The sequence below is a fragment of the Hemicordylus capensis genome, chromosome 6 (genome assembly GCF_027244095.1).
Source record: "Hemicordylus capensis ecotype Gifberg chromosome 6, rHemCap1.1.pri, whole genome shotgun sequence".
Lineage (NCBI taxonomy): Eukaryota > Metazoa > Chordata > Lepidosauria > Squamata > Cordylidae > Hemicordylus > Hemicordylus capensis.
Window position 1 is genome coordinate 22,645,505 of NC_069662.1, and position 16,322 is coordinate 22,661,826.

The window sequence follows — 16,322 nt, forward strand, 5'->3', positions numbered from 1 at the left end:
AGGGGCCAATTTAAAATCTCGTCTCCAGGCCCACTCCAACCTTGCTACGCCCCTGATTTACCCCAACATCCCGGTAGGCTATCAGGGACAAGTACATACCCAACTTTGCATTTCCCCAAATTACTGTTAAGAATTACTGCGCATTCTTGCTTGGCTCAGGTTATGTCCAGGTTAAAAAACCCTCTATTTGCAGCAGCTTTTTTAAAAAAAGCTGAGCCTTCTGATATTCCCCGCTGCTTCTCCGGATATAAGTGCAGTGGCCATTGGCAGTAATTCAGCTTTTTTCAAAACACAATGAAGGGGAGTATGACAGCTGGGTTGTCTGCTCTGAGTAGAGGGGGGACACAAAGTTCAATTCGGGTGCCAGCTATCATTACTTCCCATCTCCCAAGCACTGAGCAAAACTCCGTCTGAATCCAACCGAAAGCCAAGCAAGGGGGCTGGAAGAGGGGGGAATGGCCCCCCTCCCTCCTCAGAGCATCCACTGCTGCCACTGCCAGACCACCATGGAGCAAGAGAAGGAGAGGAGGAGCATGCAAGATGCTGGTTCTCTTGCCAGTGATTGGTTGGAGAGAAGACCCGGAGCAAGCTGTAGGAATGCACACAGGGAAAAGATGGCAGAAAGGAGCCATGTGGATTGTCCCATTTAATCCCCAGATTAAACATCTTCGCTCTTCAGATACCCCGGGGCATGAAGGCATATGCGAATAATTACACCCCCCCCCCCCCGAGATGTGTCTGCTGTTGCCACCGGCTTGTCTGGTGGCTACTCAGGGATGGGCCTTCTCCATTACTGCCCGGAGGCTTTGGAATGCACTCCCTGCAGAAACAGGAGCCTCCCCATCTCTGGCAAATTTTTAAAAGGCAGTTAAGACACATTTGTTCACCCAGGCTTTTAATTAGACTTACAGTTTTTAACATTGTTAAGTTTTAAATTGCTTTAACATTTTAATTTTGTTTTAATTTCTATTGTTTCATTGTAAACTGCCCAGAGACATAAGTTTGGAGAAGTATATAAATGTTAAATACATAAATTTTATTTATCAGTGTTATTGTTTTACTGATTTATCCTTTTTGTGTTTTTCTTTATATTAGGTGCTTTGGGGACCTGTAGCTCAAAATGTGGGGTAGAGATTGTATATATAAGTGATAAATAAAATGAATGTAGGCATGGTAAAAAGTTTCTTCACTATAGTGGGTGGATGCTACAGATGACTGACTCACCATGAACATCACCAGGAACTGTGACTCAGAAAATGGTTAACTGAACTCATCAGAATACAAAATGGCTCATATGGCAACTTTTTAATCCTACTTTCTGTAGGTAGGTTTAAAGCAAATAGAGTCTAAACCAAATAGGTTTATTAGTGAAATACATTTGGGATAGACCTATCCTATCTATCAGCTACATAATGAATAGGTAGGGAGAGAGAAAGAGCCGTTTCCATCGTCTCTCTAGGAGGAAAGGAAGAGGACTGACTCACTACAGGAAATATTTGAGGAGTCCAAGGCAGGGGTCATAGAGTAGAAGCAAGCAGAGACTAGTAAGGAGACCCTCACTCACTACCTCCACTCCCAATGCCCCTAGTAGTTATTACGACAGTTGGTGCAAAAGGCCGATGCACTGGAACTCTATCTCCAACCCTTTCCTCATAGAAAATCAACTTATGAGATCACCTTGTGAGTGATGCATGTTCCTAACAACTTCACAATGCCTGGACCGATTTGGATAAAACTTGATACAGTTGTAGTGCCACAGAGACACCTCAACAGCGTGTTTTGTGATGACATCATTATTTCATTGCCATCCGCAACCTAGGCACTGTACACCCTGTTCTTACAGATGAGGCTCTGACTATTGTTTATTGCACTCTGGATATTGCATTTGGTGTTTAACATCAAAGAGTGCATTAATTTGAAGATTGTAATTACCAATTAAACTATAGTGAAAAGAGAGTAGGCAGATTGGTTCTTACCGGAACTTCTTGTTATTAAATCCAGTGTGCTGAAAAGGTAACAAGAAATCTTCTGTCCAACTTGAAATCTTGTCGCCTTACAAAAAGGTAGCTGCCGATACTATCCTGCACAATACTACTGAACAGACATTCCTAGATCTCTTAGTTCCATCCCAGAGCCTTAATTTTACATTTCCAATTTGGCATTTTTCTTATGTGCAGCTCACCTCATTAAGTGTGGTGTCTTTGCAGGAGATAAGATTTTCGTAATCACAAAGTTGGAACTGCAAGGAAGCAAGAGCATAAATAACTATTTATACAAAAATAAGTTACAACCACAAATCCAAACAAAAAGAATAGCTGTTACTTGCCAAATTAGTTGAACAACAACATTTAAGCATGCTATGTACACTCCCTACTTCATTAGTACCTTCATTTTGGCCTTCTCAGAAAGTAGCTCTTTGATTTTACATCTAGAGCCTTCTTTTTCCAGAAGCAACTTCTTGTTCTGCAAGACAAACCCAGCAGTTTCTTAACATTACTGCGTGCTGAAGCTGTTAGCTATATCACTTTTGCTTTAGCAGGCTTTTTTTTGTTTTTGTTTATGCCAGGCTTGCAGTGTGCACATGCAGTAAAACAAACAGATGTTTATGTGACAATTTTATTTATTTATTTTTACATTATTTATTTTTACAATAAACCTGTAAGAGACATGCAGCTTCTTGTATAGAATTTCAATATGTGTGAAGTGACTGTTTATGCAATAGAAATTATTGTTCTACTGTTATACTCTGCATTTGGCAGCAGAGATTTCTCTTGTACCCTAATGCTACATATGTAAAAACAGATGCGTCCTCTCCTGAGACACACACTGCATTTGTTTGAGTTGTCCCACTGAAACACTGGCAAGACTGATTATAATTTTTGTTTAAGTCCTCGTTGCCTCTGCTCACCTCCTCCTGCAGGTTATCCACTTGAACAGAGAGGAACTGCTGCTCTTTTTCCTAATACATAGAGGGGAAAGTTTGAAGAGGCAGAATTTTGACAAAACTTTTTGCAGCCAAAAGATTATTTCTGGTAAGTATCTAATGTCTACACACATGTGATAACCGGTTATGAAAATATGTAACCCACATAGATTAATAGTCTTATAAAAAGCAGTTAATGAGAATTCAGCCATAAATCATACAATCACCTGCAAAAAACCTTACACAGATGATCCACTTGCACAACATATTTGCATGCATATGCAGCTACATGAAACACTTAAGCAGTCTTCCCACAGTTTGAGGAACTGACTGTGAAGAAATGCAAACTCACACTCTTAAAAATGAAAATAAAAGTCAGATGTTTTGCTGTTAGTAATGGATTGCAATTTGAGACAAATATGAATACACTTTACAACAGAAGAAGGTTTATGGATCAACGACAAGCTAAACTGAAAGGTCAGAAGCACCCACCAGCTGTCTGGCTTGTGTGTGAAATTTACTATTCTCCTCTTCCAGACATTTTGAAAAAAGCTTCAGATCCTCCAGTTCATTTGCCATGACCCTAGCTTGCTCGAGGGCTTGCTGAGTGCTGTAATAAAGGATAGTGGGTATTTGGTTACAATGCTCTAGAGTTCACCACCAAACCGTTACCTCACTATTATTGAGCTACGCAAGGAAGAATTAAAGTAGCCGACAAGAAAGAAGGTTAAATAGTTAAGAGATCAAGTTAGTGGTCAAAACTGGGATGAGAGAGACATAGACAAACATATATCAATAAGAAGCATTCTACCCAGGGCAGTGGGGACTGGGAAAGAGGGAAGAAAATGGGGTACCCTCAGCAGGGGAACTGTGTTAGATTACAGGGATCTCTGCATTGAGTCCTACTGACTGAGGTATCTCTGTGCTGAACTACTTCCAGCTCAACAAACAACCCCTCAATACTGCACAGTCCCTCTTGATGCTCTTGTATCACTTTCTACAGCCCATTGAGCCCTCTGCTCGGATTGTCTCCTTGGATTAGCCCTAATCAATGGCGCCTGAACCTGTGTCAGACAGTCTGACACTTACCCTCTCAGTTTCCCTTTCAGTTCAGAGATCTCCTCAGAAAGTCTTGAATTTAGCTCCTCTGCAGCCTCAATAGTCCTTTGCAACTTGATGTTCTGCACGGCCAGCTGCTTGTTGCCATGCTGCAGGTCTTCAATGCTGTTCACCAAGTCTGTGGCCTCTTCTCTTTTGTTACAAAAAAGGCATCTGTGTCACTCTATTCCATGTCCATGATAATTATTATAACACAGTCCTCACTAATATTTGCTGGTCCCCTATATATTCTGAGCAACATTGGTGCATGCTATCTTGGAACACCAGCTCTGTAGACACTACAAACAGCTAGGCCTTGCTGTCAAGATTCAAGAAACAAAAGATTTTATAGACACAAAGCAGTGAACAAAAAATGTTTTGCCTTTAGAAAGTGAGGCTTTGATACTTACCTCAAATCCCCTTTCCGCTTCCACTAAAAATGAACAGCCTTCACCAAGGGTGTTCATGAAGGAGGGAGAAAATAACCCAACAGTAAGCTTTTTAAAAATAAACTCTTCATTGTCATTTAGGTCTCACAAAACCCTTGGAGGGCAGACAAGGCAAAAAGAGTACTGTAATCCTTTTATTATAGAGTTGAGGATTAATTTGGAAAATACAAGTAGAGTCTTGAATGGTTCCAAGACACTAGTTAGAAGACTTGATGTTGTGTTCTCATAGGACAAGGCTGTGTAGGCCACAGAAACATCTGCCATGTTCTCAACCCAATATGTTATATATGATACCAACTTGCTCTCTCTCCCCAGTGACCCCATTCAGGTCTCTGGGGACCAGAAGAAAAAACTGAAATGATCTTTTAAATGATTCACGGGAATATGGGACCCTGTTTTTAGGGGGGGGGGTCTATGGATCTGGCTTAAGCTGTTGTCTGGAAATATCCTAATTAATCCATTGTAGTACAAGTTCTGTGACTGAGCCTAAAAAAAAAGGAAGTGCCAACCTCCTTTTTTCCTAATCATTACAACTAGAGCTGCAAGTGATGACATAACCTACTATATGCACTCCATTTTCTTCAAACTTTTTTTTTCTCTGGGAAGACCACTTAAACTAAAATCCTTAAGCTGTCATCTTCAGGATGTGTTCAACTGAAATAAAGGGGATCATATGGTTTGTAATAGGTATTTGAGCACTGTATATTAGTTGCTCTGAATGTGAGTGTTGGACTCAGTCCAGATCAGTGTTCCCTCTAATTTTTTTTAATCTGTGCATAGCATTAGTTTTGTTCTGGGTGGCACTATCAAGGCAGTGTCCATGCAATTGCATTCAGAATGGGGCCTTCCTGGTTCAAATTGAGCGAGATCTAAAATTAACTGTGCAGTTGGTATCTGTAGGTGTTAGTGAAGTATGACTTTACATTGCACAAACAAATCCACAAACTTTTCAAAAAATATAATCCATTCAGGAGATACATACACCACACCAACATACTAAGATGATTTCTATCAATTTGTACATTTTGTATAAGCAGAGGCATTTAAAAAGAGAGAGGATAGCTTGCATTTTAAACATACATGTGTTTGTCTAGATGTCTTCACTGCTGTTCCAAAATCACGAGGAAAAGCCATAAGCAAAATCAGTTAGCAGTGCACATTGTACCAAAAGCCACTGCATTTTTAGAAAGTTAAGGACAATGCCCTCTCTTTCATTATTTGTTCTTTTTCTTTTTTTTAGTATAGCCACCTACCAGATGGTGACATGCAAATATGGCCTATAAACTTGTCTAGTTCCTGGGTTCTGTCTAATCTCTGAGATAAAACATAGATTAACAGACACCACTCCTGCCTTATTACAGGCTTGAGAAAGTAAATCAAGATCGGATGACCTTTCCTAACTTGTCACACGCTGTTTATAGTTGTTTCCTCTGATTTGTGCTGGTGGAAATGTTTACCCACCACCAAGCCATGGAAAGGTACCTGCCTAACAATTATAGTGTTAGAAGCAAAGGAACTCAGGAAGAATGTTCTTAGTTATTTGATCCTTTAAAAAAAATAAATAAAAACTACTAATTTATATTTTATACTGTTTTTCCACACTTAAGGTTCTTAATCTAAATAAACTTTGATTGTTAATCTTTGCAGTTTTGAAAATTGTTAGATTTAGATTAACAACTGCAGATTGTTAATCTAAATAAACTTTGCAGTTTTAAAAATGTAAAACAGATAAAAGCAAAATGAATAAAATTATGGATTTTTTACTCTGCTTTGTGTACACTAAAAGTTACACAAAGCAGAATAAAAATCCATAATTTTATCCATTTTGCTTTTATCAACTTCACAGTTTTAAAACTGCAAAGTTTATTTAGATTAACAATCTGCCCTAAAATTTAAAAAAAAAAGTAGGGTCTAGTTATCTATATGCAGAATATCTATATTCCTCCATTTGGTCTATTATCTTAAAATAAAATTTGTCTTGCCTAAAATCCCAACACCACAAATCTTTCTTGGGATATTTAACATTGAAGTCAAAATAATGTATAAGATCGTGTCTAGTTACTACAATTACTAACCCATCCTGTCGACAGTCTGTGATCCATTCCTTCATGACTGCATGGAAGGTTGAAAAATCAACAGCAATCCCTCTCTCTTCTGGATCTAGTCTCTTATAGAGAGACTGAAACCTCCAGTCTTCACAGTTTTGCCCTGTCATCTCCTGTAAGTACTCAATTATTCGGAAAACAGATACCTCTCCTGTAAACAGACCACAAGTGAAGAGAATGACCCAGATATACAGAAAACTCAAACAAAAATAATTACATGGAATTAGACACCGAAAGATCTGAGTTTAACTCTCTCATGGAGGAGGTCCGAGAGGGTGAGGGGAAAAAGAGGGGGTGGTAAATTCTGCCAGCTTCCCTGACCTCTCCTGATGAACAACAGCCAGCTCACCCTGCCTGCACATTTTTGATTTGGCCGAGGTTTGTTTCTGCAGCCCCAGACCTTCTGAAGACAAGCTTGCTTGCAGGTTGATTGCTCTCCCGTCCCACATGTGCCTTCTATCTGAGTGCTTGACTGATTTCATCTGTCCCTGAGGACCAGAGATCTCTCATGAGAGGAAAGATTTCTGGAGCCCTTGGGAGCATAAACAGGAAGAAGGCACTCTAGAGGCATAGTCAGTGAACCACCTGCAGATAACTGCCAAAGGGGGCTGACCTTTGGTGTGGGTCTGGGGAGAAGCTATATTTAGGTGGGGTTGGAGGTCTGGATTAAAAAGTGTTAGTCCTTTATTGGGTCATGCCAGGCCTTTTGTTGCAATGTGTTTGGATTCTCTTAAACAGGGTGATGTGGGGGGGTGCATTGGGCAGCTATTACTGTTGTGGCAGGGGATAGAATAATTGGTGTTGGCAGAGCAGTTGGCTGTTACAGGGGAAGGAAAACCAGTAATTTAGTAACTGTTTTTACTTCCAGCTGCCCTGTCAGCTCTCTGGTCTCGGGGAGCAGTTCCAACTACCCACAGAACCTAGCCTTGCTCCTCTGCAATGCCAGGTCAGTTCAAAATAAGACTGAAATCCTCTGTGACTTGATCATGGATGAGGGAGGGAGCCGGCCTGGCTTGTATAACTGAGACTTGGATGGGGGAAGCTAGTGGCCCAGTTTGGGCCCAGCTTCTACCACCAGGCTACTCTGTTGTGGAGCAGGTTAGGGGAAGTGGGCAGGGGTGTTTGGAATGGCTGTGGTCCATAAGAATATCATCTCCCTTACCAGGGCCCCTGTGTAACAGTTGACTTATGCTGAGTGTGTATTTCTGAGGCCAGTGATAGATTGGGGATTCTGTTGGTGTACTGTCCACCCCGCTGCCCAACTGACTCCCTAACTTAGCTGATGGAGCTGGTCTCAGAGTTGGTGTTGGAGTCACCCAGACGTTTAGTGATGGGGGCCTTCAATATCCATTGTGAGGCTGACTTGTCGGATGCAGCTCAGGAGTTCATAGCATCCATCACAACTATGGGCCTATCCCAACTAGTTTCAGGACCAACTCATGTTGCTGGCCACACATTCAATTTGGTCTTTTGTTTGGATCAGGGAGGTGTTCTGTGCGTGGGGGATCCTGTGGTTTCCCCATTGTCATGGAAGGACCACTACCTGGTTAAGGTTGGTTTCACAGCCACAACCCAGCCCTGCAGGGGTGGAGGACCTATTAAGATGGTCCACCAAAGACGGCTATTGGACCCAGTAGGATTCCAAAAAGCCTTGGAAGGTTTTAATGTTGGTCCTGCCAGTGATTCTGTCAATGCCCTGGTGGGAACTTGGAATAGGGAACTTATCAGGGCAGTAGACACAATCGCTCCTAAGTGTCCCTTCTGGCGTGCTTTAAAAGTGGCCCCTTGGTATACAAGGAGTTGCAGGGCCTGAAGCAGCAAGGTAGGCGACTGGAGCACAAGTGAGGAGAACTCAGCTTGAAACTGACAGGACACAGCCTAGAGCACATTTGAAGGTTTATGTGGAAGCAGTGCATGTGGCAAAAAACCAATTCTGGTCTGCACGCATTGCTTCTGCAGGTTTGAATTCAGCAGAGCTGTCCCAGGTTGTGAGGAGTTTGATTCAGGCTCCTTCCATTTCAAACCAGTCCCCGGAGACTTTGTTCTGCTGTGATGCTTTTAATGGGTTCTTTGCAGACAAGATCTCTTGTATTCGGGCCAACTAGAACTCTGCTGTTTTTTGCAGAGTCTATTAACGTAGTGTCCAGCAATCCCTCTTGCAGTATTAGATTGGATCCGTTTCAAGCTGTTATGCCTGAGGACATGGACAAGCTGCTTGGGGCAGTGTGGCCTACCACTTGTTCTCTGGATTCTTGCCTGACTTGGCTGCTTCTATCTAGCATGAAGATTGTTGGAGATGGCCTAGTTAATACTATTAACTCATCGCTGAGAGAGGGTAGGATGTCTCCTTGTTTGAAGGAAGCAATTATTAGACCACTTCCTAAGAAGCCTTCCCTAGATCTCTCAGTGATGGATAGTTATAGGCCGGACTCTAATCTCCCATGGTTGAGCAAGGCAATTGAGAGAGTGGTGGCTAACCAGCTCCAGGCAGTTTTGGAGGAAACCAATTATCTAGACCCATTTCAAACTGGCTTTAGAGCAGGCTATGGGGCTGAGTCTGCCTTGGTTGGTCTGATGGGTGAATTTTACCAGGGCATTGACAGAGGGAGTGTGACTCTGTTGGTTCTTTTGGATCTCTTGGCAACATTCAAAACCATCGACCATGATATCCTTCTGGATCACCCGGGGGAGTTGGGGATAGGAGGCACTGCTTTGCAGTGGTTCTGCTCCTATCTCTCAGGCAGATTCCAGATGGCGGAGCTTGGGGATGGTTGCTCTTCAAAATGGGAGCTATTATATGAAGTCCCTCAGGACTCTATTCTGTCACTAATGCTTTTTAACATCTACATGAAACTGCTGGGTGAAATCATTGGGAGATTTGGTGCAGGGTGTTAGTATGCTGATGACACCCAAATCTATTTATCATCATAATCATCATCATCATCATCATCATCATGAAATGGCATTCATTCACCAAATGTCTGCCTACAGGCAGTAATGGTCTGGATGAGGGATAACAATTTGAAGCTGAATCCAAGCAAGACAGAGGTGCTCATAGTGGGAGATTGGAATTTGAGGGATTAGTTAGATCTTCCTGTGCTGGATGGGGTTATACTCCCCCAGAAGGTACGCAATTTGGAAGTGCTCTTGGATCCAGTCCTCAACCTGGTATCTCAGGTGGAGACTATGGCCAGCAGCTCTTTCCATCAACTTTGGCTGATTCAACAGCTGCGTCCATTCCTTGAAGAGAATGATCTCAAAACAGTAGTGCATCAGCTGGTAACCTCCAGGCTTGACTATTGCTCTACATGGGGCTGCCTTTGTACGTAGTTCAGAAACTTCAGTTCAAAAAGCAGCAGCCAGGCTGGTCTCGGGGGTAACCCAGAGAGACCATATTATGCCTATCTTAACACAGTTGCACTGGCTGCCGATGTTTCCAGGCAAGTGCTGGTGTATTTAAAGCCCTGCACAGTTTGGGTCTGGACTACCTTAGAGCGCCTTATTCTGTATAATCGCCATCGCACGTTGAGGTAATCTGGAGAGCACCATCTCCATTTACCACCAGTACGTCTGGTGGCGACTCGGAACCAGGCCTTCTCTGAAGCTGTTCCTGGCCTATGGAATGCACTCCCAGCAGATATCCACAGTTTGGGCTTGCTGTTGGCCTTTAAGAGAGCCCTAAAAACTTGTTTGGCCTGGCCTTCCAAGGTTTTTTTAAAATTAAGTATTCTAATTTATTTTAAATGGTTTTGAATTGTTTTAACATTGTTTGTATATTTTAAGTAGTGTGTTTTAAATGGTGTTTGTTTTTATGTCTTTTTAAACTTGTGTACTGCCCAGAGCCTTTGGATGGGGCGGTCTATAAATGTAATAAATAATTATCTATCCATACAATCTATAATCATACACATTTTACTTGCTTTGTTTCATTCATTTTAAAAAAGGAGAATTAGGGCTATACTACATGTGGCATTTACATTATTAATGAATGAACTTAGTTCTAATGAACTTAGTTCTTCTTTGGTCAGTAGCAGCTTGACTGGAACTCAAAAGCTCACATTGACATCAGTAGGAGCTTCTTTCAAGGAGAAATAGGGGCCTAATCACAGTCCTTGTGGATTGAGACCATGATGGATATACAGTTAAATCTATGTGGTCCTCCAACGCAGATGCAATTGACCAAAGGAGAATGAAGCCCATCCGGTCCAATAATGCTTTAAATAGCATGTGTAGTTTGGCCCTTATACTTTTTTCTGGCTCCAACTCTTAAAGGTCAACAATATTTGAACCATGCATTCTACATACTAATATGATCTCAGAACACCCCATAGCAGTAGCTCAGAGGGGGATTTTGATTTGAAAACTCTTAAAGAAGTAGTGGGAATGTCTCTTAATATTTCCTTTTTAAGATGAGTTTCTTGTCCTCATGATTCATGCTACAGAGAAGTGGGGAAATGGCTGCTATGCCAAGAGCTGGTCTGAAGCCTCAAGAACGAGAGGATAAGTAGGGCAGATGTCTAAAAAGTCATAATATTTCTTATCAAAATGTTTTTAAGACAATGTTAGATTTGCACCATTGTTTCCCCTCCACCCTAGTTCCCTGCTTATTGACTTATTGCTTCACTTTTATAAGGATTACACATTTCTTAGGCATAGGTCCGAGTTACCTAAGAGAGCGCCTTCTTTTACATGATCCCCACAGCACGTTAAGGTCATCTGAGGAGGTCCGTCTCCACTTGCCATCAGTTTGTCTGGTGGCGACGCAGAGGCGGGCCTTCTCTGTAGCTGCTCCTGGGCTATGGAATGCACTCCCGGCAGAAATTTGTAATCTGAGGTGATCATTGTTGTCCTTCAAGAGAGCCCTTAAAACGTACTTATTTGGCCTGGCCTTCCAGAGTTTTAAATGATTAATTGTTTTAAACTGTTTTAAATTGTTGCCCTGATTTTCAGGGCTTTTAGCTGTTTTATTGGTTTTATTGTGTTTTAATAGTTTGATTTTAATTGTTAATTTGTTATTAATTGTTTTTATCATGTTGTGAACCGCCCTGAGCTGTATCGGAAGGGCGGTATATAAATCTAATAAATAAATAAATATTCCATTTATATGATTTTCAGTGTTTATAAAGGACTGAATAATTTCTGCATGTCCTAGCTAATAAAAACTTAATCTAAAAAAGAGAGAATATACAGTATATGTCCATCTTTCTCCTGGGATTTGTTTCCACCTTCAAGTTATCCCAGATTTGCGGCTTCTTTCCCCTGCTGGTGTTTAGGTGCACTGACATAAGCATACAACTAAAGTGTGGTACTAAAGGCTTCTGGTGCTGAAGTGTTCCAGAAGATGCTTGCACATTTTCACAAAGCAAAATACAATTTTCCTTCATTAGTTTTGAAGACTGAATATTTCCAACTGACATTTTAAAACGTTCTACCTGTTTGTTCTGGATCACAGGCCTTGAATGTGTACTTTAGAACATGTTCCTCAGACCACTGGCCTGCACTCAGGATGATGTTCTGGCTGCTGACGCCAATGCTGTCCCATGGCACTGCTAAGGAATATGAGGAAGTAACATTTAACATAAATTAGATTTTTCCCCTAAGCCTGGATTATCTGCAGACCAGAGCATCCTTCTGCGGCTGTTATGAAATGTATTTACAATCCCATTATTGAGGTAAGGATGCCTAGAATAAATCTGCTTGAAAAAGTCTTGGTGGGGAATTATTATAACTTGGTCCGTCACTATCTGAGAAATGGAAAATCTGGCTGCAAAGGAAGACTGTTGCAAGGACTCTTCCTTACTACATTTCTCTGAAGGGAAATCTGTGTCAACCTTTCAGAAAGGCAAATAACCAGTTTTTATACGCAGTATATGATAAATCAAGGGAAATCTAGAATAAACTTGGTTGAAAAGAAAAAAAATTATATGGCATTTCACCCAAATAGAAACCTATTTCCGTGGCAAATAGACAGCTATTGATTAGTCTATTTAGTCTAATAGTCCAGTCTATTTAACTTAAAACAAGCATATATGTGTTAAACACATGCTTAGCATGACATGTTATCTGATATTTGATCTTTCATAAAGCTGGAATAATGTGTGAGCAAGTCTTGATTTGATAAACTGTTACTTGGCAATGACTCCAGTTTAAAACTGTAATGGGATCATTCTTCTAAACTGGCCTGCAAGGACACTTTTGCTGGCCCACAGGTAGGAATATTCTGAAGCAACAGCCATGAAGAGCTCTTGGCCTGTCCTGTTGACAAGCAGTAGCCCAATGCAGTTGGCCACCTGATACCAGATGACCCCCAGCTCAGGGTCAGAACCTACTGACACCATCCCTCTTTCTCTTCACCTTAATTAATTAAAATAATTAATTTTAATGTAATCAATCGTAATGTAATCATGTGCTAAAAATTAACTTCAATCCTCACACACCAAGTCGTGGTTGGTACTTCTGGCCCACTGTAGGCTACCTTCAGGTAGATGAAGCAAGTTTCCCCTTCAGGTGAAAGATTAGAGCCAGCTGTTTTTAATGCGAGTTATTTCTAAGAAAGTAGGACTGCAGTCAAAACTGTACCAATGGGTTGGGGTCCCCTTAGCAAAGGGCACGAAATAATGTCTGTTTCCAATTTCATAATTTCAGTAATGGTCAGCACTTACTTTCTGTTGATAAGTCTGCAGTTAATTCAGCAACTGCTGCATTTTCAAGAGTCTTGTGATAAAAATCTTCCATAATTACATGCAGAAAAGTTCCACCACAAAAGCATTATTATCTTCCAAGAAACTTAGTTGCTTCTTTCTTCTATAAGAAGCAAACAAAATAAGAACACAACAAAATCCAGTACTGATAAAGCAAAATGCCTATTTAGGTAATTATTTGCCAGGCTTTGTGAAAGTAATAAAAGTAATAAAACACCACAAATTAAAGTCAATTAAATTCCAACAACACACGTACTCTCACACACAATCACCCAACCAGGTATGATAATCTCATCTGTTCAAAGTACATCATTCTGATAAACTTTCTAGAGCTGTAAGACTGATTTAAACATTACATTAAAATATCCCATAATGATAAAAATTGGATCTATTGTCTTGCCTTAGAGGGTTTGCAGAATTAATGCATTCCTGACCAGTTTCAAAGTTTTTCTTTGTTATCATCAAGATCATACTAGAACTCTGAAAGCCGAGATCCATTCTAGTTTAACAGAGCAGGCCTTACAAATGTAGGACTTGAAAAATACTTATGATGACTATGAAGAAGTCTGCTTTTGGCTGTAACAAGAAATGTTTTCTTTCCTACGGGGCACTCTGTAATATATGCACACAACCAAAACAGGTTTTCAGCTCTATCAGATGTGCCAAGAAGCTTGGATTGGCTATACTCTTATCACACATGCGAACAAGGCAAACACCCATTTGCTGGAGCATATCTGAAGTGGTCCACATTTTCAAATGTATTTAAAGAATGTCTAGGATGGAATCTATCATATGAGAGTGGCTAAGCTACATGGAATATCTAGCCTACTGTGAGTTGTATTAGTTGTGGGAGGAGACAATGGACTGCAATTTTATTTATTTTAGGAGGACAAAGGGAATGTTATGGCAATTATTGTGGAAGGGTTAGGATTTTGGAGGGAGCAGGGTTGAGAAAAGTCTATACTGAGGCAGAATATTTAGGTGAAAGACTGGCTTTGGTATCTCTGGGTGTGAATAGTGCAGCTCACAGAATATTGGCTTAAGTGCCTGATAGCTATGTATATAAATATATTTTCAAATATTAGGAGCAGCATAGCTATATCATCAGGTTGTATAAATGCATGTTTTGTAGCAAGGAAACTAGAAGCAGATTACTAGCAGGAGATTGACAGATAAAATGGATGTCGGGATCTTCCGGCAACTCTGAGAAACTTGGGGCTCCAATGGTTCATTTGAGGGCCTTCCTTCTTTTCTCAAGTTGGAGCATACCGTTTGCCAGTGCTGCATACCTGCCAACATGTCCCTATTTCCCCATTCACCTGGATGGAAAAATAGGGTCATGGTGGCAGATATGGTGTTCATGTGGTCCCTCCATATCTGAAGCCTGAGGCAGTTGTCTCCATTGCATCCACAGAGAGCCTAGAAACAAGATATTTTACGGGGTGGGGGGTGGGCAAGCAATTTCGAGCAGGATTCATAGCCTGCAGTTGAGGTTGCCAAAGCTTCAGCCTCAGTGCAGGTCATCCAGGATCAGCATAAATCTCCAGGTTACTCTTGAAAGCATTCAACAAGATTAGATTAAGGGGGTGGGGGGAATGGGAGTAACAATTGCGGGGTGCTGCCAGCGCCTCCCACAGTACCTTCAGACTCCATTAACACCACTGATTGAAAATAAAACAATTGAATGGAAAGGGATATTGGGGGGGGGGCCGTGAAGACACGGCAAAGCACTAGTTTGACATATGAAGGTTGGATTTGTAAAGCAAGTTGAGGGAATTATTAACTGCGCGCAGCGGGATGGCGCGGAGGTTTTTTTCGTGCCATAAAACTTTTCTTTTCCCCTCGCACCCCCCCCCCCGCCCCGGGGTCACTGCAGAGGCTGAGAGGGACAATAGTTCCCAATGAAGAGGGCAATGTGCCCAAGAGCAACACCTGGGCCGCAGCAGGACTAGGAGACGTCCCAAGAAAGATTCCTCCCCACAGCCGCAAAAGAAAAAAGAAACGAAGGAACAGGGAGAGAGAGAGAGAGAGAGAGAGAGATCCCTCCGCGATGGGCAAACCGAGAGGGAAGAGAAGCGGCCGACTCAGCTCAACATGGGCCGCTGAGGCAGCGGGGGGGGGGCAGGAGGAGGAAGGGCGCCGCTGAGCAGCTGGTGTGCGCGCGCGCCCGCCCGCCCCAGAAGAACCTCTGAAGGTCGTTGAGGAAAGGGCGGGAAAACCTAGACCAATGGATGGCGCGGCCTCTGCGTCCTTTGATGGAAAAACCGTCTGTTTAGAAGACAGGGAAGGGAGGGCATCGGGTTCATGCTCCTCTTCTCTCGTCGAGGCTGTCGGGTGCTCTCTGCCTGCTCCCCAGCTCTCAGCAACTCCTTCCCCCTCCCCACTCTGCTCCCCCGTGCGCCGCCTCTGGCTCAGTCTGCTTGCACTCCCATTTTTCTCCTACCCCCATTCCTCTCTGCATTCTATCTCTTTCCTACCTCCCTTTTCACTCTGCATCCTGTCTCCCCACTTTTCTCAGTACATCTCCATCTTCCACCCATTTCTCTCTGCAGTGCACCCATCTCACCTTCCTCTTTTTCACTTTGCACCCCATCTCTCCGCTACTTTTCTCTCTGCACCTCACCCATCTCCCAGCTACCCCTCTTTTCCCTTGGTGCCCCATAACACTCTCTCTGCCTCTCTTTATTCTCTTCATCCCATGGTAGCTTTCTTCCCTCCCTGTACCACCCCAGATGTCTGCACTCCAATCTGTTACCCCTTTTCCCCCTGACCCACAAGCTTCTTTATTTCTGTTTCAGTTGCCTTCTCTCCTTTCTTCCTTCAGTCTCCCCTCACCCTGTATTTACTTCTTGCTGAGCAAACAATACCCAAGGCTTTCACTTTTCCAGCTGTTCATGCACTGAGGAAGTCTATACCAAGATGGCCATGGATTGTGACTGGTTGGAAGATGTATATAAAGGCCTCTCAAAAGCTTGTTCTCCAAAGCATCTGTGTCTTGTTACAAAACAGCAAAAGGCACAGTAACAAAACCAAGTGGAAAATCACT

At 42.1% G+C, this 16,322-nt stretch overlaps 1 protein-coding gene across 13 annotated transcripts in view; it reads right to left on the bottom strand.

Moving 5' to 3' along the window:
• KASH5 (KASH domain containing 5) overlaps positions 1 to 15,994 on the bottom strand; it is a 46,039-nt gene extending 30,045 nt beyond the window's left edge. For 3 of the 13 annotated variants that reach the window (XM_053263125.1, XM_053263124.1, XM_053263117.1), the window contains exons 1-9: positions 15,209 to 15,404; positions 13,238 to 13,379; positions 12,008 to 12,124; positions 6,546 to 6,726; positions 4,013 to 4,174; positions 3,416 to 3,533; positions 2,909 to 2,959; positions 2,386 to 2,463; positions 2,183 to 2,239 (exon numbers count right to left, since the gene is read on the bottom strand). In XM_053263125.1, the coding sequence (XP_053119100.1) occupies positions 2,183 to 2,239; positions 2,386 to 2,463; positions 2,909 to 2,959; positions 3,416 to 3,533; positions 4,013 to 4,174; positions 6,546 to 6,726; positions 12,008 to 12,124; positions 13,238 to 13,310 (837 nt within the window). In that variant the 5' untranslated portion in view covers positions 13,311 to 13,379; positions 15,209 to 15,404. Of the gene's footprint in view, positions 1 to 2,182; positions 2,240 to 2,385; positions 2,464 to 2,908; positions 2,960 to 3,415; positions 3,534 to 4,012; positions 4,175 to 6,545; positions 6,727 to 12,007; positions 12,125 to 13,237; positions 13,380 to 13,676; positions 13,889 to 14,916; positions 15,168 to 15,208; positions 15,410 to 15,462 lie in introns of those variants that run through there. The other 10 variants (XM_053263129.1, XM_053263126.1, XM_053263118.1 and 7 more) reach the window with 9 other exon arrangements.
• Between the last annotated feature and the right edge of the window lie 328 nt (positions 15,995 to 16,322).